Below are 26,310 nucleotides of genomic sequence, written 5' to 3'. Positions count from 1 at the left end.
CCACGGTGTTGCAGAAAAAGGTGTTGCATAATACGGTACTACAGAACAAAGAGTTGCATAACACGGTGCTACAGAACACGGTGTTGTGTTGCAGAACACAGTACTACATAAAACGGTGTTGCAAAGGACGGTGTTGTAGAAGATGGTGTTGCAGAACACGGCGCTACAGAACACGGTAGCAGCAGAACACTTGCTGCAGAATACGGTGTTGCATAACACGGTGTTGAAGAACACACTGCTGGAGAAGACACTGTGGCAGAACAATGGTGCTGCAGAACACTGTATTGCAGAGCACGGTGCTGCTGAACTCGTTGTTTCTGAACACTGTGTTCATAAACACGATATTAGAGAACCAGTGATTTAGAACACGGTGTTCCTGAACACTGTGTTAGAGAAACCAGTGTTTCAGAACACTGTGTCTCAGAACTGGGCGTTCCTGAACACTGTGCTCTTGAGCACCATATTGAATAAATCAGTGTTCCAGAACTCGGTGCTTCAGAACTGGGTGTTCATGAACACTGTGTTTTTGAACACGATGTTGGAGAACCCAGGGTTTTCGAACACGGTGTGGGTACAGCAAGTAATCATGAGATTTAAAAACATTGGCTACTAGATGGTGCTGTCTCTTATTTTTTAATCAAATATTTGTGTTTCCTCACAGGAAAATGTTTTGACATAGACATTAAGAGGTGGCGAGTAGGATATATATATATACCAACTGATGTAGTAAGATAGTGGAATGAATGGAAATCAATAACCATGTAGTTACTTGTTATTTATTAACGTAATATAGAGTGTTATTACTGGCAAGGTGAGACAATTGATTTGGGGATACAATCTATGCTGGAGTAAGAGAGAGGAATATGCGGTATAATTGTTGTTGTGTTAGATTAGTGAAAATGAGATATAATCCTTGACGTGGAGGACAGTGGGATGTGGGGTATATTCCTTGATGTGATGGGACAGTGAGATGTAGGATAAAAAAAAAATCTTGACGTAGTGTGATAACGGATGGAAGGAAAAATCTATGGCCAGAACCCTTACGACTCAGATTACGTTAAGATTTTGATAGGTTCGACAAGACGAAAAATAAGCAAGAACGTGCATAGCGGTGTTTGGAGAACAGGAGTTCGAAGATGAAATATTCCTTATGAAAATGAAGGAAAATACTTTGAGAAATATCTGTAACAGAATAATGTATTCCTCACAAAATGATTTCATTATTATATCACACCGAAACTATACCGATTTTATTTAATCAGTGATTAAACAATTTTAAACCGTTAGACTGAGTGCTGAATGTTGCTGACTCGAAGCTCTATGCAGAGTACCAACAGACTGATGACATATCCAGCAACCAGAACAACGAACATTCCCTGAAAAATAGAACCTCGTGTATTGTAATACATTTTTACATTCGACAAATATGCAAATATATTCTATATTTTAATCATTTCTGTTAAACCTCAGTAATAAACATCATACAAAGGATGAAGGATTTATTACCCAAGTATTACTCAGTGAAAGTGCAGTCTTGACGGTGATCTTGGTCGGTGCATGATAACACGTTGTGATGTTAGGCTCATCCATTTTTAACCATTGGAAGAATAACCCAGCCTCTGTCATCGACATTATCCTGAAAACAAAAACTCAAATTTTCTTCTTAAATACTATTAAAAGTACACGTATTAATGATCTATATTTCTGAAGGACAGAGTTAATGTACGGGAAATGCAGGATAGATATAGAAGAGAGAAGAGAACTCAGTTAAAATGGAATCGAAATGAATCGAAAGAACTGAAAAGTCAAAGAGAAAACAGACACATATATAACTGAAAAGCGTAGTCCGAACAGACAAAATAAAGGAAAGACATTGCTGACGAAAATATTGAGTGAAGTGTGTACACAGAGAAGTCAACTGAGAGATAACAAGGAGTTCATATGCATCATAAATTAGAAAGTGCTAAGTGGTGAAAAATATCGACACGAAGAAAAAAAGGGCAGATGCAATATAATGGGATCATTTTTTTTTTTTTGCTACGTTTCTCTCACACAGTGAGCTTATCAGGTCACAAACAGATCTACCAGAGCAAAGAGCACATGAATGTATATATATAGGAAGCATAATAAGGTAAAGAGTCATGTGGGGAATGCTAAGGACTTGCATGGAATGGGTAAGAATGCTTAATGTTATGTAGGATAACTATGAAAAAGTTTCCTGGCAAGGGACTCAAATTATATTGTAAAAGCTTTTTGTTCTGGTTAAAGTTGCTGGATATACAGATGAGCGATGATTCCAGGAAACTGCAACACTTCTTGGCTTCGAGCCTTGCGTCTCTGTAGTTAGTTAAGTGGTTCTGAAAGTTTTAATGTAAAACACAGGCATTCCTCAGATCATCCGTTCTGCTTGCCTATTGGTGTTATGAAATATGTTTGTAGGTTTATGGATATCTCGCCCACGTATAATTGGTTGCAATCGTTGCAAGGGATCACGTAAACCCCTGCAGGTGATTGAACCTGGTGGTGTCCCTTACTGGTGATGCGTTTGACTGTAGGGGATGTGGAGGTGGATACTTGGAATGCGGTACTGGAAAATATGTTGGAGACGTGTTTAGCAATGGAGTTCATGGGAAGGAATATGTATCTCCTCACTGCGGTATCTTGTCTGGGCGAGTTAAAGATGTTATATGCTCGGCGCCTGCAGTCTTTAATGAAGTGACGAGGATAATAAAGTTTAGAAAATACTTATTCAATGAAAGAACATTCTTCCTGAAGGAATTCACTACTACAGATAAGGAGAGCACGAAAGAAGAAGCCTATGATTACACCACGTTTAGTAACAGTGTTGACTAAACGTGGCGTAATCATAGGCTTTTTACTTCGTAGCCTCCTAATCGGAGGTAGCGAATTCCTCAAGGAACAATGGTCTGTCACGGAACGAGTATGTTCTAATCTTCACTATCTTCGTCACTTTGTAAAAGACTGCGAATACCATGCATGTATCATCATCAACTGAGACAAGATACCGCTGTAAGAAAATACATAATCCTCCCCACTAATTACGATACCAAAAACGTCTTCAGTATCTTTTCCGATACTACATTACAAGTATTTATCTCCGTATCCACCACCATCAAAGACACCACCGGGTTCAATACTCTGTAGGGGTATGCGTAATCCTTGCAACGATTGCAACCAATTATACGTGGGAGAGATATCCAGAGACCTCCAAACACGCATTTCACAACGCACATACGCAAGCACAATGAGGAATGTCTGTGTTTTACACTTAAACTTCTACAGTTTTTTAATTAACTACTTAAACGCAATACTTATCACTCATTTGTTTATCAAAGAATTTCAGCCAGAACAACGGCTTTCAAAACACAGCTGAGCCCCATGGCAGGAAACTTTTTCATCGTTTTCCATCATAGCAACCAAACTACTTTCCCCATTCAGTACAAGTCCGGTTCAAGTCCCACTTCTCAGCATTCCTCACCTGATACTTCACGTCACTATGCTCTCTATAAATACTCATGTACGTTTTGCTCAGTTTGTGATGTGAAAAGCTCACTGTGTGGGCGAAACATAGTCAATAAAAGATCACATTATTCTTTATTTGTGTCTATTTCTCCATTCATTTACAAAGGGCAGAGAACGCGAAGAAGACATGGTGAAAAGACGACAAAGAAAGCCAAAAAAAAGCACAGACGACATTGAAATTAGAAATATTAATCTCACTAGTAACACGAAAGAAAGCAGGAAGAAATAAAAAAAAAAAACAAGTGGAAGAGAGAGCAGAAAAGGATAAAAAAGAACAATGAGGATATTTAAGACCAATATAAGAAGAGTGTAGCTGTGCCCGACACCTGTGTGATCACAACAACTTTGTAAAATAATTTAGTGGTGTTTTTACTCTTTTACAAAGTCTATGGCATAAGAAATACTAACCATCAATAGATGGTTCCTGCCAAAACTAATAGAAAAATACTCTTTTTATGAAAATCACGTTGTTTTTACCTGTTATTAAGAGCCGGGATGATAGGATTACCCTTTCCACCAATCATTCCAAAAATCAAAGGTAAAAACTCTTCTCTCGATAAATAAAACGAACATCTGCCTGTAAAAATATATATAATAAGAATCTCACTTTTGAGTGCAAGCAAACTACATCCATTAAAATTTAAATCCTTCAATTATACGATGAAAGTAAAACCGGAAACAATATCAGCATCTAAAATAATATAGGAAAGGTTTTGAATCAGCCTAACCTGTTTTTGTAAAGTCTTGAGCAATGTATGTCCTTAAGCCGTTGTCATCTTCCATAAGGACGTGGTCGCCTCGTCTTACCAAGGTGTTAATATATCCTGCAAACTGTGCGTGTGTTCCCCACATGAGGCGACCAACCTGCTCCGCATCAGCAATCTCTCTATATATGCCTGTCTCAACGGACTGAAAACATTAATTAGTTATGAATCAAATTATGAATAATGAACAAAGGATTGTATATAAAATTAGATTTTTTTTATTCAGTGTTGTTTTAAATATGGCCGTTCTATTACACACGTGCAAATATTCTCCAACAGCAGAGCCCTTTAGCCATATCATAGTAACAGAAGGGTCGTCCAGCACTTGTCGGCGGGTCTGGTAAGGTTCGGAGATGTGTCTCACAGCCAGCAGAGCCATCAGGTTGCCAGAGTAACTTCGTGTTAACACCAATGTCACCATCATCCACATGATCAAAATCACCCTCTCCCATTCCCAGATTGCTGGCGTCGTCATATCTGAAGGAGACATTGTATAAGGAAATCTAAACTACAGCTTTGTCTGTATCATAATCAGTAATAGTTCTCTATATTACACAAGGTGTTAAAGAATAACAATCTACAGTATCACCGTCTTTTTCATCTGTTGCTATATTTTTATTCTTACTGTTAAAATTTACATATTCATAGAAACTTCAGATATATTCTGCAATTCTGTTTTGAAAAACGAAATAATTTGGTGACTGCTATTATATCATTAACATTAGGTTAAACCCACCTTGCTGCAATAATATTCGAATATATCCAAAGGTGACCTGAAGCCAGTTGCCTTGACCATGGAAATCGTGAAAGAAACTCGAGGACATACAGAATACAGAGCCAGGAAGCACCACAAGCGCTACCAGGACAGCCGCCCACACCATGGGTGCCAAGGGGAATAGGAAACCCCATGGGTCCACCTCTGGAAGACCTCGAGCACCCAGGATTTTCCAGTAGTCTACTAGTATTGCCACAGTGAAATCTACAACCTCAGCTCGGTCTTCGCTAAGAATGAATGGACCTACGCCAATACTCACTTCCTGGATAGACCACAAATCATATAATATATAGAATAAGTATGAGTATGACAATGCCATAGTTCTTAGAAATTATCAAACAATCATCAAAAATAGATATCGAAGCTAGGAGAAAGATGATACTGAGCTGAATTTTAGCTAAAAGTTGCTGATCTGTAGTGATTCGTATGTTTGAGTAATCAGCACAGTTGAGATTGAATATCTTCAGTTAACTAATCATGGAGCTATCTAGCAAATTTTGGGCAAAGGAAGGTAGCTTCAGAGGCTACAAATTGCATTTACACCTTGAGATGTGTATCTTCCAATACTTTACTTGATTAAAGAATTCTTGACTCAGTGAACTGGCTATGTGCAGTCTTTATTTTCCTTTTCTAGTGTATACGCTTTAAACTCAATTAATTGACCAACTAAGAGGCTTCTCATTGGCCAGTGGCCAGACAAGAGGAAAGGACCATCATCGGACAGAAGTACACCATGTCAAGTACTTCAGTATTTGGTCTGACTGGTGAGGAAGTATACTGATCACAGTTACATATTAACGTTCACTGTCGTTACTTAGTTGATCACTTACTGGGCGTTCAGGCCATCGCCTATATTTCGACGGAACTCGCCTGTCCCTCTCAAAAGCAGTATTGAAAAAATATGTGAAAACGGTGACAGTTATATATCATAGAATTTCAAGGTTTCATGACAGTGATATATCAAGTAGAGATTTGCAGAGCTGCAACTACTGACATTGTCTCGAGTCTTTCATATCGCAATATTCATTGATCAGGTGACATTGAAACCTTTTTGGGGGTTTGCAATTGGTAACGAGTAACACAGTGCCATAATAACTGCATTAGTCATAATTAGGTATCCTCAGATCGGGATCATTAAGTAGTTCTCTGATTTCTTTCTTCTTTCTACTTATCATTTTCGGTAATTTCAAAACGCCATGATGTTTGTCATCTAATGTCCGATTTGGACCATTTACAAAGTCACTCTAACAAAAAGGAGAGAAGGAGAGAGTATATATAGGCCAGCAGACAGGGACGGGACAAGAGAGGTAGTAGGAAAGGAAGAAAAGTAGTGGTAGAGGTAGTAGTAGTAGTAATAGTAGTGGAGCCAGTCAAAGAATAAGAAACAGGAGCACTGCAAGGGAGCTGTGGGCACCTAGCTCCCTTGCAGTGCTCCTCTTTCTGAGTCTTTGACTCCGCTACCACTACTACTACCTCTACCACTACCTCTCTTCCTCCTTTCCTACTACCTCTCTTGTCCCGTCCCTGTTTGCTGGCCTATATATACTCCCTCCTTCTCTCCTTTTTGTTAGTGTTACTTTGTAAATGGTCCAAGTTGGACCGAAACGTCGTCGTAAGCTCCTTTCTCCTATGTGCGGGTTATTTGTGTATTGTCCCAGACACGTTATTGTGCCTTTTCGTTATCTCTTGTTAATTATTATTATTATTATTATTATTATTATTATTATTATTATTATTATTATTATTATTATTATTATTATTATTATTATTATTAATCTTCTTTACTTGACTCACCTCCCTCCCTTGACTTACATCCCTTACTACACTTTCTTACTAATCTCACCTCCCTCATCACCATTCCCACCATTCCATTCCACGACCCATCGTCTTGCTTCGAGCCCCAGACACCATCAGGAGGACGCACATTTGTATACCTGTAGATAAAAATACAAGTACAAATGTCGTACCGAATAAGCTGGCTCGGCTAATTTGGGATAACACATAAATAACTTAAAAAGCAAAGGCCATTTCTGCCAATTAAGCCATTAGAAACAGTCCTGTATACACCGCCAAAACAGTGTTGAGGGGAATTCCTTATCAAAATGCATTTAACAATCCGTGAATTCTTAAAAACTACTTGTAGGTTGAATCTTTTTAGGGCATTCGGCAGGGCACATAAATTCTCATTGTATAGGAGAACTAGTACATTCATTATCTGAGATGTTATCCTAGGTTCCGTCTTATGATAAGGTTTCCTAGATGCCAGCAGAACCGTTTCTACAAACTCCTTATGGTACAGTAGTTTCGTAGCAACATCAAATATTTTCTTACTTTCCTCATCGAGATCCTCTGGGCTTCACACTTGGTAAGCTCTCAGAAACATAATGAGAAAGACAAACCTTTTTTTTTCTCTTGTCTCATAGTTAGAATAGTAGTGAAAATATGGACAAACATTAGTAGCCTTCCAATTTACTGAACTTGAAAATTCTATCAACCCAGTGTATTGAAGCATCTAAGAATGGAAATTTAGATTCCACCTCTTTCTTTGACGGTGAATTTAATTGACGGGGCAAGAACGGCAAGTCTCGGTAAAAATATATCCAGGTCCATATCAATCGGCCGAAGACACAAGAAGTCATCCATACATCTTAACCACTTACCTTCAAGGGGTAACATATCTTTCAAAACGCCATTTATAAATTGCTTAATAAGAGATATAATGAATTTCCCATAGCCTTTTCCTGCCTTTGAGCATAAAATGTCCCTTCAAACGCACAACTTAATCATGTCCTAACATTATGATGTTCTTATCCAGTGGCAGGGGAACTAATCAATTCTTCATTCAGATAGGATAACCGATTCAGAAAGGGAACTCGGGTAATCAACGAAGTGACATCAAAGCTTCCTTACTTAAAATCATTGGACATGTTCATGTTCTGCAATTTGTAAATGCGAACCAGAGATTTCTTATTAAGGGATACGTCAGTTCCCTTGTCTTCTAATAACGTTTTCATTTTTCCTCTATTATCTATCATGTTCATGTTCATCATAACATTCACAATGTCTGCTTTCGTAAGGTGAAATCTAGGATCTTTCCATTATTCATGGCATGATTTATCAAATTGTTGAGGACAGTTCGGTTCCACAGGGCCAAGCAAGCCCCATATAACTTGCCTTTGGAAACAATAATGTTTCCCTGGATAGGTTTTCTTGTTTCTCCAGATTTCAAAAAGAGTTATTAGGTTCAACTTAATTAGTGTTGCCGCTAGTAGGAGAAAAAACGTATCCCATATGTTAGCAATATCTGTTGGTCCTGCGTAAGCTTCACACTTGATAAGTTAAATGTGAAATCCAGGTTAGAGTGTTGGGACGGACCACTTTGTTCTTTGAGTTTTTTTTTTTCCTGGCATATAAACATTTAGTTTTATCTCATTATTCTCAACCCCCTACATATGTAATCTAAAAAACGATCTTGCCTCTAGAGTTTTACTGTGATGAAGAATTTTTGTTTTGCCTTTCTCATTTCAATAAATAACATTTTCCTTTTATGTTTTAACAGATAAATATTCTTTGAAAGGATTAACTTATGTAAATGGCCTAACATAATCACAGAAAGATTAAGCAATCTGTTCTGTAGAAGCAATTTTGGTAATATCTGTTCACTAACGCACTTTCGTTAAAACACTAATTTTAATGATGCTTTATGGGCTTTAAGAATAACAGATTTGTAAGAGAAAACAGCAAAGGAGGACGAAGGGAAAAGCCTAGATAACTGGAATACGAGTTGGCAGTTGATATCCAGAGTTAGTTTTAATGGCTTCAACTTATCTTAAATGAGACACACTGGCAGACCTCTAGAAGTTAGGTTAACACAACATGGATATTCGATATGAACATCTCATAAAATCATATGTGACATTAAACTACACCCTGGCTTGCGCTGACCCTACGAGTTGGTCGGAAGCCAGATTCCTGGCTCCTAGCCCCTCTTGGCTGGAAATAAATATTTTAGAATCGGCAGTTATAGAAAAGATAAACGTTCATTACATAATAATATTTTTGGTTTGTTCATACTTAACTCCTTTATATATGAGGTCATTACACCTAATCTGACGCCTGACTCCTAGTTGAATTTTTGCCTAAGAGTTGGGTGGGGTTAACATCTTGTTCACGAGTTGCCCTAGACACATTTTCTTTAATACAAATATACTAAAGTTCCTAAAAACAATTGACAGATATTTGTGGAATCAGAATTTAAAGTCTTTTATAATGAAATCGATTGGAGTCTGGTGGCATGTTGCTGATAACTGAGAAGTCACTAATATTGTGACTTCTGGGTCATTACTAAATATTCAGTGTTTCTAGGCGTTATATGCTTTAAGCTTATATTCTGCAATATGCTGTCTGCATTTTCAAGCACTTGGCACTATGCTTGGCGCCCATATCTGTTATTCTGAAGAGAGTCGTTCCCCTGAACCTTTAACAAAGCTTTTTCTAATCCTTTACAATAAGTGCACCGTGAATCCTCTACTGTGAACCTTAAAGGAGATGAATTGGCATAATATTTTTAAACGAAACAATAATCATACCCATTATTAACACGGGTACGAAAATTCTAGTTATGTTCTTACAAACTGAATAATTCAATTCCCGATTATTTGCAGTTATTTAAAAGTTCTTTAGAATTGCTCGTAATATATACAACTTACGAGAAGTTGAGGCCTTTGGCAAGGTAGTTCATCACCTCTGGCACGGGTCCTTTAAACTTAAACTTCCGTCCACCTGGAGTGTCAGAATCATCTGATAATATTATCTTGTTAAAGGGGTTCACGTCTGTCGCTGCAAGCAAATTTGGCCCATGAACAAATCTGATGGAAAAAACGGAATGGTATAAATTATTATCATAATATTTTCCTTAATAATTTTAAAATTTGGCCTTAGAACTATGGAATTATGGAACTATGGAAACAATTGCATTTTCCCCCCATACAATGCAAGGAATAATTTTGAAAATTTTCATTTTAGTTATATAAATTTAATGAGTTTAACATAAATCACAAAAAAAATCTCGTTCAAATATTATATACATAAAAACTATACAAACCTGGAAAATTTCTCCGGGAATAGTGGCAAGATGGAATGTGACACAATCCCACGAACAGGAGTCCAAGAAGCCACCAACAATGGTTCGGTTCCCTGGGGACTGAATGGCAAGTGAACGTACATGTTGCACCTGAAAGAAGATTATTGTATGACAAGTTTTTGTTTAGATTACGAATGTCCATATTTTGCTGATTACGAAAATAAATTACACATACACACACACACACACACACACACCTACATACACACACACACCTACATGCAGACTTTTACGCACACACACACACACACACACATGCATGGGATGGGAAATCCTGTATCACAAACATACTGGAGTTCTATGACAGTGTAACAGCGGTAACACAAGAGAAAGAGAGTAGGGTGGGTAGATTGCATTTTCTTAGACTGTAAGAAGGCGTTTGACACAGTTCCACACAAGAGATTAGTGAAAAAACTGGAGGACCAAGCAGGGATAACAGGGAAGGCACTATAATGGATCAGGGTATACCTTTCAGGAAGACAACAGCGAGTCGTGATACGTGGCGAGGTGTAAGAGTGGACGCATGTAACAATCGGGGTTCGACAGGGTTCACTCCTATGACTAGTGCTGTTTCTGGTGTTTGTGAACGACATGATGGAGGAATAGACTCCGAAGTTACCCTGTTTGTAGATGATGTGAAGTTGATGAGAAGAATTCAGTCAGACAAGGACAAGGCAGGACTACAATGGGATATGGATATACTGCAGACCTGGTCCAGCTAGTGGCTCCTGGAGTTCAACCCCGCCAAGTGCAAAATCATGAAGATTGGGGAACAGGTAAAACTTGCGATTTTGGCTTAAGTGGTAGCGCTCTTCTTGCCGAATAACGCACGAAAACATTTTTGCATGCAATAATTTCGCAAAAATCGTTCTGAACCTAACTAAAAAAAATGCTTCATTGTGTTTATTATTAAATTATTGTAAACTTATCTAAAATATATTTAGTTGGGTTAGGCTAAATTAAATTATTCTTGTTATAATAAGGTTAGGTAAACTTTCTAAGTTCTTTTATTACAAAATTATGAATTTTTACTTTAACATAAATGAAAAAAAATATATCTTTAAACGTATAAGACAAAATTTTAGAAAAGACTTAACTTTAAATGAGTTCTTGCTAAATGACCAAGTTTTACCTATTCGGCACGATATATATATATATATATATATATATATATATATATATATATATATATATATATATATATATATATATATATATATACATATATATATATATATATATATATATATATATATATATATATATATATATATATATATATATATATATATATATATATATATTATAATAATAATAATTTAGTATAAATTTTGCACCGAAAAAAATTAGAAAACTTATCTAACCTTATTATAACAAGCTCAATTTAATTTAGCCAAATCCAATTAAATGTATTTTGGATGAGTTTACAATAATTTAAAATATATGAAATATACTTTTTCTCGTTAGGTTCAAAATAATTTTTGCGAAATTATTGTATACACAAATTTTCGCTTGCCTTTTCCGGCAAGAAGAGCTTTGCTATTTATGCCAAAATCTCAAATTCTACCTATTCGGCACGACATACATGAATAGAAACCTTATGGTATATCGTTTTCCCAATCTCATTTTCACATAAGAATAATTACCTGATGATTGTTGGTCCATCTGTGATGATGAGCAGCATAGCGTTCATTTTGGAGAAGGCAGAGTAGTGTAGCTGCAGCTGCTGGAGGGGTAGACGGGTGACAACTAAGAGCCGCGTCGACCACACCAGAACACGGTGTTTTAGAGACAACTCAAAGAAGGAGTGTAGGAAGTCTGTGTTGTCGGTTATCACCACAATCGTCGCGGATGAGGAAAACTGGCTTAACTGTGGGACGAAATATGTATGGTTAATTTGCCTTCGTTCATTTTATTTATGAAGGTTTCTTTTTTACTAGAGCATCGTAAACAGACGCACGAGACACTCACTCATACACACCCTAACAAACACGCTCATACACAACACACAAACACACACACATACACACACACACACACACACACACACACACACATCTTAATAAGGAATCGTTCAGGACCCTGTACACCGTGTACTTCAGGCCCATATTGGAGTATGCGGCACCAGTTTGGAACCCACACCTAGCCAAGCACGTGAAGAAACTAGAGAAAGTGCAAAGGTTTGCAACAAGACTAGTCCCAGAGCTAAGAGGTGTGTCCTACGAGGAGATGAGGACAGGAGGACAGCAGAGAAAGGGGGGACATGATAACGACATACAAAATGCTGAGAGGAATTGACAAGGTGGACAAAGACAGGATGTTCCAGAGATGGGTCACAGCAACAAGGGGACACAGTTGGAAGTTGGAGACACAGATGAATCACAGGGATGTTAGGAAATATTTCTTCAGCTACAGAGTAGTCACGAAGTGGAATAGTTTGGGAAGCGATGTAGTGGATACATAGCTTTAAACAGAGGTATGATAAAGCTCACGGTTCAGGGAGAGTGACCTAGTAGCGACCAGTGAAGAAGCGGGACCAGGAGCTTGGAATCGACCCCTGCAACCTCAACTAGGTGAGTACACACACACACAAACACACACACACACACACACACACACACACACACACACACACACACACACACACACACACACACACACACACACACTGCTGCATACTGGAGTATGCAGCACCAGTTTGGAACCCGCACCGGGTCAAGCACGTTAAGAAATTAGAAAAGTGCAAAGGTTTGCGACAAGGTTAGTTCCAGAGCTAAGAGGAATGTCCTACGAAGAAAGCTTAAGGGAAATCGGCCTGACGACACTGGAGGACAAGAGGGTTGGGGAGACATGATAACGACATACAAAATACTGCGTGGAATAGACAAGGTGGACAGAGAGAGGATGTTCCAGAGAGGGGACACAGAAACAAGGGGTCATTCTTGGAAGTTGAAAACTCAGATGAATCACAGGGATGTTAGGAAGTATTTCTTCAGTCATAGAGTCGTCAGGAAGTGGAATAGTCTAACAAGTGAGGTAGTGGAGGCAGGAACCATACATAGCTTTAAGACGAGGTATGATAAACCTCATGGAGCAGGGAGAGGGAAGATCCAGTAGCGGTCAGTGAAGAGGAGGGGCCAGGAGCTGAGTCTCGACCCCTGCAACCACAATTAGGTGAGTACAATTAGGTGAGTACACACACACACACACACACACACACACACACTCAGACAGGCACGCACACACGCAAACACAGCTTCAAAATTATGCTAAAGCCTTACCTTATGAACATAAGGAACAATGTGGGAGAGGAGAGAATGTGTTTTATTGATGTGAGACGGGATGACTGTAGCCTCAAACACCCCAACACCCCCGGGGATCCCCACATGTTCTATTATCTGAAATATGTGAGTTTTTTATTGCAAAGATCATATATATATATATATACATATATATATATATATATATATATATATATATATATATATATATATATATATATATATATATATATATATATATATATATATATGTATACATACATACGTACATGAATGAGTATGGTTGTATGAATGTAAGCTCCTGTATTTTATTCTCATACGTTGCACCATTTATAAAAAAAAGCTACTTAGGTTATTACGTAGAAGACGGTGGAAGCGGAAGTGGTGCCATCTGTGAGGAAGAAGAGTGAGTAGTATGGTCTTGACACTGTTGTTAACACAGCCTCCACCACCTCCGCCTCACATGATAGTCCTTTATGTTGACCTGAAGGATATCCAAGAAATGTTTCAGTTTTGAATTTAAATTAACTCATGATTTTTCATTATGCTACCAGTTCTTTTCATATTGTCTTAGCCATCAAATCCTCGGAGATACCGAGGGATTGGCAGAGAGCATGCATAGTTCCTTTGTATAAAGGCAAAGGGGACAAAAGACTAAAAATTATAGGGGAATAAGTCTGTTGAGTATACCTGGTAAAGTGTATGGTAGAGTTATTATTGAAAGAATTAAGAGTAAGATGGACAGTAGGATAGCAGATGAACAAGAAGGCTTTAAGAAAGGTAGGGGGTGTGTGGACCAAGTGTTAACAGTGAAACGTATATGTGAACACTATATAGATGAGGGTAAAGAGGTTTTTGTGGCATTTATGGATTTGGAAAAGGCGAATGACTGGGTGGATAGGGGGGCAATGTGGCAGATGTTGCTGGTGTATGGTATAGGAGGTAGGTTACTGAAAGCAGTGAAAAGTTTTTACGAGGATAGTGAGACTCACGTTAGAGTATGTAGGCGAGAGGGAGATTATTTCCCAGTGAAAGTAGGCCTTAGACAGGGATGTGTGATATCACCATGATTGTTCAATATATTTATAGATGGGGTTGTAAGAAAAGCGAATGCTAAGGTGTTGGAAAGGAGTGTGGTGTTGAAAGATAAAGAATCTAACAGAAAGTGGCAGGTGTCACAGTTCCTCTTTGCTGATGACACTGTGCTTTTGAGAGATTCTGAAGAGAACTTGCTGAGGTTGGTGGATGAGTTTGGTAGGGTATGTAAAAGAAGAAAATTAAAAGAGAATATTGGAAAGAGTAAGGTGATGAGGATAACAGAAAATAAAAAGATGTCGAAAGAGTGGATATAAGATTGGAGGGAGAGTTTGAAGAAGGTGAATGTAATCAGATATTTACGAGTGGATGTGCCAGCAGATGGGTCTATGTAAGATGAGGTGAATCATACAACTGATGATGGGAAAAAGGTGAGTGGTGCATTGAGGAATCTGGGGAGACAAAGATCTTTATCCATGGAAGCAAAGAGGGGAATGTATGAAAGTATAGTTATACCAACTCTCATACGGTTGTGGAAAATGGGTATTGAATGCTGCAACAAGGAGAAGGCTGGAGGCAGTGGAGATGTCATGTCTGAGGGCAATGTGTGGTGCGAATAAAATGCAGAGAATTCATAGTTCGGAAATTAGGAGGAGGTTCAGGATTACCAAAACTATTAAACGGAGCACTGAGGAGGAGCTGTTGAGGTAACCCCGAACCTCTTGCAAATACCCGAGCATTCACTATATGCAATAAGATCACAGTAAACAGGTGTTATCAGAATATGGAAAACAACCACTGTGAAAGAATAGTGAAATTCCAAGCGCTTCTGTGACTTCTCACAAGTTTTGTTTTTATAGTTTCTTGATAATGTGAGAAGTCACGAAATCGCTTGGAATTTCACTATTCTTTCACAGTGGTTGTTTTCCATATATATATATATATATAAATATATATATATATATATATATATATATATATATATATATATATATATATATATATATATATATATATATATATATATATATACATATATATATATATATATATATATATATATATATATATATATATATATATATATATATATATATATATATATATATTTCTTTCTTTCAACGTACCAGCCGTATCCCACTGAGGCAGGGTGACCCAAAAAAGAAAGAAAATCCTCAAAAAGAAAATTTCATCATCATTCAACACTTTCACCACACTCACACATTATCACTGTTTTTGCAGAGGTGCTCAGAATACAACAGTTTAGAAGCATATACGTATAAAGATACACAACATATCCCTCCAAACTGCTAATATCCCAAACCCCTCCTTTAAAGTGCAGGCATTGTACTTCCCATTTCCAGGACTCAAGTCCGACTATATGAAAATAACCGGTTTCCCTGAATCCTTTCACTAAATATTACCCTGCTCACACTCCAACAGATCGTCAGGCCCCAAATACCATTCGTCTCCATTCACTCCTATCTAACACGCTCACGCACGCTTGCTGGAAGTCCAAGCCCCTCGCCTACAAAACCTCCTTTACCCCCTCCCTCCAACCTTTTCGAGGACGACCCCTACCCCGCCTTCCTTCCCCTACAGATTTATACGCTCTCCATGTCATTCTACTTTAATCCAGTCTCTCTAAATGACCACCTCAACAACCCCTCTTCAGCCCTCTGACTAATACTTTTATTAACTCCACACCTTCTCCTAATTTCCACACTCCGAATTTTCTGCATAATATTTACACCACACATTGCCCTTAAACAGGACTTCTTCACTGCCTCCAACCGCCTCCTCGCATTCACAACCCAAGCTTCACACCCATATAAGAAGGTTGGTACTACTATACTTTCATACATTCCCTTCTTTGCCTCCATAGATAACATTTTTTGACTCCACATATATCTCAACGCACCACTCACCTTTTTTCCCTCGTCAATTCTATGATTAACCTCATCCTTCATAAATCCATCCGCCGACACGTCAACTCCCAAGTATCTGAAAACATTCACTTCTTCCATACTCCTCCTCCCCAATTTGATATCCAATTTTTCTTTATCTAAATCATTTGATACTCAAACTGCAGCCAGTCTAGATTAGATCCTGCGGCACATTCTCTCGCCTCTAGAGACAGAACAACTTTCACTTTGTCTTACCCACTTGACCACCGATCCTTCAAAGATCACGCACCCAGCAGAGCTAGGTGTGGCTTGTGATCCCAGGACACTCGTGTTAGTGGTAAGCTTAAGGCTAATTACAACCACCTCCCTTTGAATACCGGCCTACATAAGCAGGTTATATAGTAATGAAACCATGAAACAAGTGGTACTGAAATATCTCGGCTGGCTGAAACATCTCGTCACACTGATATTCTGAATAAAAATGGTCGCTTCTCCTTGGTCTCCGGTGGAGTCGGTGAGCTGCTTGCTGAACCCATGAAGCTAATAATTTCTGATCGTATGGGGATTAGGTAAGGGCCAAATCCATATGCTTTTTGAGCATGTGATTTTCCCTGTGATCATCAGTACTGCACTACTGACTGGTACTCTAAAGCACACAAGAGTTGAAAAGGGTTGATTCACAGGTATAGTCACACACCAGCAGTCCTTTATTATTCCATCAATCTGGTAGGCATGTATATCTGGGCTGGGCTGTATTATAGCTTCTTTGTGTCTAACGTGCCAACCTTCAAAACTTGAATACACTTTAGTAAACTTGCCAAAATTCTCTCTACAGTGTTGCTGGCAAATTGCTCGTTCCATTGGCATTGATTGTGTACACACTCTCACAGCCGTGCAGCGCCGTACTCTTGTAAGTATCAAACTTCGAGAATAGGAGATGGCACATCAAACTCCTCCCTTTACGGGAGCCAGGAATAAAACTCCGATGTTCTCGCAAGAGGAAAATGATACATCACCTGAGCAAAATAGTCAGTCTCGTACAACAGGGTTGTCTGAAGGTGAATCTGCTGCGTTGGCACTTGAATTGGCGAAAATCAACCTCGAGCAGACTAGGGAACAGCGCTGGTTTGCCAGGGAAGAATTTGATAGAGAAAAAGACAGGAGGCAGTTTTCTCAAGTTGTAAATGACTTTAGTTTGCAAAAAGCAGTACAGCTGGTTCTCCATTTCATTTTCGAAACTTTCGAAAATCAGGCTCGAGCCTTGAGGTGGCCTGAACAGCACTGGGCATCTTTGGTGCATATAGCTTTTCTTGGTAAGGCACAGGAATTTATATCAGTGTTAAATGACACTGACTTTAGTAATTACCAACTGTTGAAGACCACAGTACTTGGAGCATATCAGTGTATTCCTGCTAAGTATAGGAAGTCATTCAAGTTAGGCAGACGACAGCTTGGTCAATCCCTGGTGGATTTTGTTAGACAGCAGACCAAAGCTTTTACCAGCTTGTATAAAGCAAGTGGTGTAGCAACCTTCGATGAGCTAATTCAGCTCATCTTAGTAGATAACCTGCTGGAGTCTGTGGGACCAGAGGTTAGAGTCTTTCTGCAGGACCGTGTCTTAACCACTGCATTGGAGGCAGCCACGTTGGCTGATACCTTTGAAACCAACTGCTCCTTGTCTGAGCGGTCCCATCTCTCTTTTCAACAGCCTGGCATGAGCAGAGATCGTCAACATTGGAGGATGAAGTGCCAGCAGGAAGGAGAACGTTTACGTCAACCACGCTACTCAACTTATGGTCAACCTGGTGAGCGATAAACCACTCAACATGGTGTATCTCAACAACAGTACCCTGAGCGACACCAGTTACAACGTCAGCAGGGAGCTAAGGTCAAGCCTGTCGTTTGTTTTCTGTGCAATAAAGTAGGTCACATCCGCCCTAACTGCCCAAATAAACCACAACCATTAGGGAAAATTTATAATGTCCATAGTAACATGACCTTGAAAGAAGTAGAGACAGGGATGGCCCCTTATTATTGCACGAGTCGTATATTCCTTCAGGAGGACTCAAAGAAAACTGAAGCCAGAACCTTTAGGGATACTGGAGCATATTGCTCGATTATAAGAAAGGGTGTACTTCCCCTTTCTGAACACACTTCATTACAATCCTCGGTTTTACTCAAAGCCTTCGGAGGATCGACTTTGTCTGTCCTCTTGCATAAAATATATATAGAGTGCAGATATTACACTGGATATTTGACTGTAGGTGTATCTGGGGGATTCCCTATGAAAGATATCATGGTATTACTGGGCAATAACATTACCACTTCTAGTGCATGTCCTGAAACCATAGTGATTAATTCTTCTCCGATGTTGGCCATAACTTGGGCAAAATCCCAAGGGATGTCTGGCGAGAATGCTGACCTATCCTTGGACGGCTCTGATCTCGGAATAGCCAATTTGTTTTAAGAGGAAAACTGGCCAGAGCCTCGTAAATTTAGCGAACAGACCCAGATCAAGCCTTCCTATTCCAGGGTTGCAGGATTGCCAAATGTCTCTGTTTCCATGCCCGAGGGACTGTCCTTCCGAGAGGAACAACGAAAGGACCCTTCTTTGAATTTCGCTTTTCAGATCATCCGGTCAAATATAAACTTAAAAACGACTATTTGATCTGCACTGAGACTGGTAAGGAGATAGAGGGCCGGCAACTGTCAGACAGGTTAGTGGTTCCAACAAAGTTTAGACCTCAAATATTGAATATAGCTCATAACACTTTATTAGGAGGTCACTTAGGAATTACTAAAATTTTATTAAGAATCTCAAAAGAATTCTATTGGCCAAAATTAAGGCAGGATGTGAAGAGTCATATCCGCTGTTGCCGAGAATGTCAGCAAGTAGAGAAACCTGGACATTCCATTAAACCTGCATCTCTCCAGCCTATACCTGCTGATGGAGAACCTTTTGCAGAATTAATTATAGATTGTGTAGGTCCACTACCTAAGTCCAAGTCTGGAAATCAGTACTTATTTACCACTATGGGTAGAGTAACTAGATACCCAGAAGCAATTCCCATGTGCAGTATTAGTACTAAAGCCATTCTCAAGGTTTTAGCCAAATTTATCTCTTGTTTTGGCATTCCTAAATCTGTTCAAAGTGATCAAGGTGCTAACTTCACTGCCAAAGCATTGAGGAAAGCATTAACTAGGTTAGGGATAATCCACAACTTATCCACTTCCTATCAACCTCAGTTCCAAGGTGTCTTGGAAAGATTCCATCAGACGTTAAAAGCCATGATGAGAACATTTTGTATGTATTTTCCTACAGACTGGGATGAATCACTACCTTTGTTGCTGTTTTCAATAAGAGAAACTGTGCAGGAGCCTACCGGGTATAGTCCGTTTGAGCACAATGTACGAGGTCCTCTTCGGGTGCTCAAGGAAGGATGGATGGGAGAACACCTTAAATCAACACTCTACAACCCGTCTTCAAGGTTCCAGGGGGTACGTCAGTTAGCCAAGGCCAACTTAAAGGCAGCTCAAAAAAAAAAAAATGAAACAGAGGTATGACAGAAATGCACAATTTCGCTTCTTCCATCCAGGAGACAAGGTGTTGGTACAGGAACCTGTATCTGGCCACACCTTGTAAGCTAGATTTACGGGACCTATGCAAATTGTAAGTAAATTATCTGATGTAAATTATATGGTATCTCCCCTGGATAAGACTTCAAAAACTAAAACTTACCACATTAATCAATTAAAATCTTTTCATACACCAGATAAAGTCCCAGTAATGACTGTCCTGTACCTCTGAGGACGACTCTGACTCTTTGCGCTCTATTTCTGAAATTAATGTCAAGTTTCCAAACTCTGTTCTCCTCAACAACCCTAGCCCTTTAATGGTGGTATCTAAGATTCAAGTAACAAGTTCAACTGCGCTTCTACAATCAAACTCTGATATTTTTTCGGATGTGCCGAGAAAATGTGCATTAGGTTATCATGATGTACGTGTGGGAAACTCTAAACTTATTAAATTCTCCCCCTACAAAGCTAATCCTGAAAAACAGAGATTACTTCGGCAGGAGATAAAATTTCTGTTAGAGAATGGATGTTTTTGAATGTGTACAGACTACCGTAAAGTGAACTAGGTCACAATTACAGATGCTTACCCTCTTCCTCGTCTGGATGACGTAATCGACTTTGTGGGTAAGGCTACTTTTGTGTCCAAGTTAAATCTCCTTTAAGGTTACTCTCAGGTACCTTTCACGGATAAGGCGAAGGAAATCTCTGCCTTCGTAATTCCAGGAGGTCATTATCAATATACAGTTACCCCCCCCCCCTTCGGAATGAAAAACTCTCCCTCTTCATTCCAGAAACTTATCCATCAAGCTATTAAAGGACTTGAAGGCATGGCAGCTTACCTAGATGACATAGTGGTTGTGTCTGATACTTGGAATCAACACCTGTTTAGGCTTAAGGCTTTCTTTGAGACTTTCCAGGGTTCCCACTTAACTGTTAATTTACCTAAGTCTTCCTTTGGCCAGGCTACTGTGAACTTCCTGGGCCATGAAGTAGGTAGTGGCAAAGTTGCCCCTAAATTTGCTGAAGTTCTTGCCATTAAAGATTATCCAGTTCTTCATGGTAGGAAATCTCTTCAACTTTTCCTAGGCATGATAGGATTTGACAGTAAAAAAAATTAAGATATTGTAGCCCCTCTTACCTCTTTAATTGGACCTCAGAATGTCAAAATGCTTTTACGAAAGCAAAAGGATTATTGTGCACTGCACCCATTCTTTTGTCTCCAGATTTCTCAAAATCTTTCTCATTACAGGTTGATGTTTGTGAGTCTGGGGTTGGGGCAGTACTGTTGCAAGCCGGGAACGATGGGCTGCAGCCTGTAACCTACTTCTCAACCAAGTAGCAGCCGCATCAGAGGGCTTACTCTACCATTGAAAAAAAAAAAACCTCGCGCTGGTACTGACCTTGGAGCACTTCGATGTTTACGTGGGCCAGACTTCACAACCCTCTAGTGCATCTCCAAGCCATGAAGAACCACAATACGAGGCTCATGAGGTGGGGTCTATGGATGCAGCCCTATTCTCTCAGAATAATACACATTGCCGGCAAAGAAAATAAATTGGCAGACTCATTGTCCAGAATCTAGAAGTTATATGTATTAGGTTAGGATGTGTTAGGGACCTATGGTAACTTGCGATGCTCTTTTTTCCCCCTTTTATATATATTGAGTATTTATTGTTATGGTTTTTTTTGTTTTAGCCAGGAGATACGGGCTACCATCCGCCCGTACCTTGGACCTACGTTAGCCCTACTGTCTGCTGTCTTGCTCTGAGTTTAGAGTTTGGCTTTATGTCATGAGTAAAGTTGAGCTCTACCTAAGAGTTGGATGGTTGAGAGGAAAGGCGGTCCCATGATACTGTGCCATAGTGGCACAGTTACCAGTGGGAGGTGGGAGCCTATTCCTGAGCCCTCTCGGGGTGGGGATGTGGCATGCAAAGTATACGTAACCTTTATTCGGCGAATGTACCCACCCTCATTGAAAGGCTATCTCCCCTACCAGCAAACCAGTACTAAGGGTTGAATGATGGGGCCCCATCGTTCGATCAGTACTAAGGTTCAACCAATGAGAAGGTAGGTGTGGAAATTGTGAAGGTGTTGTGGTCATCATCCACCTGTCCACCCTTGTCATTTCCATTTTAGAGCTGGTTGAGCACGGTTGTCCATTCTGTCTCCAGGCTGTGTCTTTGCTTTGCCTAAACCGTGTTGTACACATACATTTCCAACTTTATATAGTGTACAGATTTGTATATAATTATTATTGCTCTTGGTGAAAGAAAATATATTTCAAAGTAATTCAGCTGTGTTTGTTCTGCTCCGTGCTCCCCTTTACACCCAGGATAACAGGCCTTATTGTTCCTGGGTTGTAAAAAGCAGTTTAGACCATGTAAACCGTATTGAGCAGCTACCGCTTTTCTCTTCCTATATACACTTGCATTCTGTCTAAATAATGAGAGCCAGGTTGGAAGCCACTGCAGAGTGAAGGGTCTAAGAGTCAAAACGTATGCCAGTCGCAGAGTTGGGAACTGTTAGGAGCAAGTCATTCGAATGATGCGTAATCTCAAATGGGAGTATTCTCAATATCAGTTGCACCTGCTACCAAACCTGCAGCAGACTTTTCCATGACTGAGTTGTTCCATATGAATTATTTATGAAGTGAAGTTTCAGCTGGTATCGTCGTTCTGCTGATTGGGCGCCCCACATGCTGATGCCCCTAGTGTAATGCGGTCATCTACTTCTGGTCTATTGCTTATATGCTGTGACAGAATTTTCTTCATCAGCTCGTTGGAATCATTAGAGGAGGATAAGAAGGCTGTCATGTCCCGGTTACTCGTCCAGGATAAGGTTCAGGATCTTTTTTCAAGATTGGATTTTAAGAGGGAGCCGTTTTTTCCCTGTTCGTAATTGAGAAAGGGTGGAGAGCGTCTGTGTGTGTGTATAATTATGTAGTGTAATCTGAGTACAAGAAATGAATGGGTTACATATCACAGTAATATAAGACAAGTTGCACACAGTTTCAGCAAATTGTGTGCAGTTTGTCGTTACGGAGAAATAACTGTGAGTAACCACAGTGCAATTTTGAGCAGTAAGAAAATAACTTTAATTATTTTGTTTAAAGTCAAAAGTAATTTCATAAAGTTATTACATTAGAGGTCGACATACTTACTATCAGTTTTTGGTAAATGAATGACTTCCACACTGACGCTGGCAGCCACCACAACAATGAGTGATTGTATAAGCATCATCTTCCTTCCCGCATAACCGCAACAGACACAAGATACTGTACAAAAGATTTTTTTGGAAAAGTTAATTTTACAGAAGATGTACGTGATCAGAAAATTATCCAAACACACACACACACACGCACACACAGGTGGGAAGCTCACAAGAAATGACCAAGAAGTATGTGAGGAGCTCAACATGAGATTTCAGGAGGTATTTACAGTGGAGGCTGAAGAGACACTGGGAAGACAAAGCAGTGGACTACACCAACAAGGGATATACCAACAGGTGTTGGATGAATTACACACAACTGAGGAGGAGGTGCAGAAGCTTCTAAGTGATCTTGATACCTCAAAGGCGGTGGGACCGGACATGTCTCCGTGGGTCCTTAGAGAGGGAGCAGAGATACTATGTGTGCCACTTACCGAAATCTTCAACATTTCCATTGAAACTGGGCAACTACCTGAAGTATGGAAGAAGGCAAATGTAGTCCCCATCTTTAAGAAAGGAGAGAGAAATGAAGCAGTAAACTATAGACCAGTGTCACTGACGTGTATAGTATGCAAAGTCATGGAGAAGACTATCAGGGGAAGAGTGGTGGAGCACCTGGAGCAGAACAAGATTATAAACGACAGCCAACACGGATTCATGGAAGGCAAATCCTGTGTCACAAACTTACTTGTTTTATGACAAGGTAACTGAAGTAAGAAATGAGAGGGAGTTGATTGCATTTTCTTGGACTGCAGAAAGGCCTTTGACACAGTTCCTCACAAGAGATTAATACAGAAGCTAGAGGATCTGGCACATATAACAGGTAGGGCACTGCAATGGATCAGAGAATACCTAACAGGGAGACAACAGCGAGTCATGGTCCGTGATGAGGTATCACAATGGGCGCCTGTGACGAGCGGGGTCCCAAAGGGGTCAGTCCTGGGATCAGTGCTATTCTTGGTATATGTGAACGACATGACGGAAGGGATAGACTCAGAAGTGTCCCTGTTTGCAGATGATGTGAAGTTAACGAGAATTATATCAGATGCGGATCAGAAAGGTCTACAAAGAGACACGGATTGGCTGGATGCGTGGTCCAGCAACTGGCTCGTAGAATTTAACCCCGCCAAATGCAAAGTCATGTAGATCGGAGAAGGGAAAAGAAGACCGCAGACAATATAGGCTAAGCGGCCAAAGACTCCAAACCTCACTCAAGGAGATAGATCTAGGGGTGAGTATAATACCGAGCACGTCGCCAGAAGCACACATCAACCAGATAACTGCTGCAGCATATGGGCGCTTGGCAAATCTGAGAATAGCGTTCTGATACCTTAGTAAGGAATCGTTCAAGACTGTACATTGTATACGTCAGGATGATACTGGAGTATGCAGCACCAGTTTGGAACCCACACCTGGTCAAGCACGTCAAGAAATTAGAGAAAGTGTAAAGGTTTGCAACAAGGCTGGTTCCAGAGCTAAAGGGAATGTCCTACGAAGAAAGGTTAAAGGAGATCGGCCTGACGACACTGGAGGACAGGAGGGTTAGGGGAGAAATCATAACGACATACAGAATATTGCGTGGAAGGGATAAGATGGACACAGACAGGATGTTCCAGAGATGGGACACAGAAACAAGGGGTCACAATTGGAAGCTGAAGACTCAGATGAGTCAAAGGGATGTTAGGAAGTATTTCCTCAGCCACAGAGTTGTTAGGAATTGGAATAGTCTGGCAAGCGATGTAGTGGAGGCAGGAACCATACATAGTTTTAAGACGACGTATGATAAAGCTCATGGATCAGGGAAAGGGAGGACCCAGTTTCTTTCATTGAAGAGGCGGGGCCAGGAGCTGAGTCTCGTGCCCTGCAACCACAATTAGGTGAGTACACACACATACATACACACACACACACGCACACATACACATACACATACACACACACACACACACACACACACACACACACACACACACACACATACACACACACGCTTGCATGTACACAGAGGATCATGGAAAAACCTTGGAAACCGAATGTCAGGCGAGAATAAAGAAGGTAGCAGAAGTTTCAAAAATATTAGCGAGAATCAAGTCTAAATTATAGCTGCTTCACAGTTACATCAGAAGAATGATTCCAGGAAAATCATTAGCCAATTTCCTTGGTAAAGAGGAGTGTTTGAAGTGTTTGTTTTTTGACAGGAAGTGTGACTGAACCCATTATTTGCCTGAGCTGTGGAGGCAGTGATGTCAGGAAGGCTGGGAACGATGAGTTGCTAGAAAGTATCCAAGTAACTTATTATTAAGGAATGTCGACCTGTGATATGAGACATTTTGTGTGGGATGCTGAAGTAAATATTCGGACTGTTGAGTACTGTCAGAAATGCAAGATAACCTATAATGACAACTAGTAAACATTTTCCAGTATGATTACAAGTGATGGGATTTCTCTATCACAAAAGGTCAAAGCCTCAGATGGGAGAGAAAAGAGAGTATTTAGTACTCTGTTAGTGGTTTAACGCAGTTTTGTCACTATTTTGCGAAAATGTATTATTTTGGAAACTGTAGACGGGATTGTTGTAAATATTCTGAGATTTTGTTTAATTAAAATAAGCGATAGAAGAGTCCATATGGGAAGCGAATGAACCGAGGTACTGAAAACAGTAAACAAATAACGCTTTGCGAAGGTAATAAAAAAGTCAGTCGGATAGTCTAGAATAAAAGTTCAAAAAATAAAAGAAAAAAAAGAAAAAAAAGAAAATGCAAGATTTTTTATTTATTTATACCAATAGTTTATTGCTAGGAAAAATGAAAAACAAACTGGAATTAATTGCACATAGAAGCAGCAACGATATACCAAAACTTTGTACATGAATGCCGAATGGAATAAAAGAGTTAAAATTATTAAACACTAACAGAAATAATATTAAAAGGTATTGTGTGGCATGTTCTGTATTTCAGGAAACATTAACTGTGTCAACAAAAATGAAATATAGTCTATGGGAACTTATAACGAATTTGTGAAGTTACAGATTTGAGAACGCAATAATTTAATTTAATTTTAGGTGTCCAATGTTGACTCC

General features: G+C 39.5%; 1 protein-coding gene across 1 annotated transcript; it reads right to left on the bottom strand.

The window, feature by feature from the left end:
* Positions 1–1,283: 1,283 nt before the first annotated feature.
* Positions 1,284–17,315, bottom strand: LOC128688815 (probable glutamate receptor). Its single transcript, XM_053776806.2, has 12 exons — positions 17,234–17,315; positions 13,866–13,990; positions 11,872–12,095; positions 10,187–10,315; positions 9,792–9,950; positions 6,926–7,016; positions 5,044–5,344; positions 4,567–4,784; positions 4,272–4,452; positions 4,021–4,120; positions 1,507–1,636; positions 1,284–1,376 (listed from the first exon to the last, which is right to left on the bottom strand). Exons 1-12 carry the CDS (start codon positions 17,313–17,315, stop codon positions 1,284–1,286), a joined length of 1,833 nt encoding a protein of 610 aa, XP_053632781.2.
* Positions 17,316–26,310: the final 8,995 nt, after the last annotated feature.

Source organism: Cherax quadricarinatus, chromosome 16, assembly GCF_038502225.1.
Source record: "Cherax quadricarinatus isolate ZL_2023a chromosome 16, ASM3850222v1, whole genome shotgun sequence".
Classification (NCBI taxonomy): domain Eukaryota; kingdom Metazoa; phylum Arthropoda; class Malacostraca; order Decapoda; family Parastacidae; genus Cherax; species Cherax quadricarinatus.
Note: the sequence above shows the minus strand (reverse complement) of the source record. Positions and strands in the feature narration are given on the sequence as shown.

Excerpts from the sequence above, each read along its gene's own strand:
- LOC128688815 (XM_053776806.2), bottom strand. The coding sequence starts at position 17,315 with ATGCCAATGGAACGAGCAATTTGCCAGCAACACTGTAGAGAGAATTTT. Across the intron at positions 13,991-17,233 it reads AGTGTATTCAAGTTTTGAAG|GTCAACATAAAGGACTATCA; the intron begins GTTGGCACGTTA and ends GATATCCTTCAG. Across the intron at positions 1,637-4,020 it reads ATCCCGGCTCTTAATAACAG|GATAATGTCGATGACAGAGG; the intron begins GTAAAAACAACG and ends TTTTGTTTTCAG.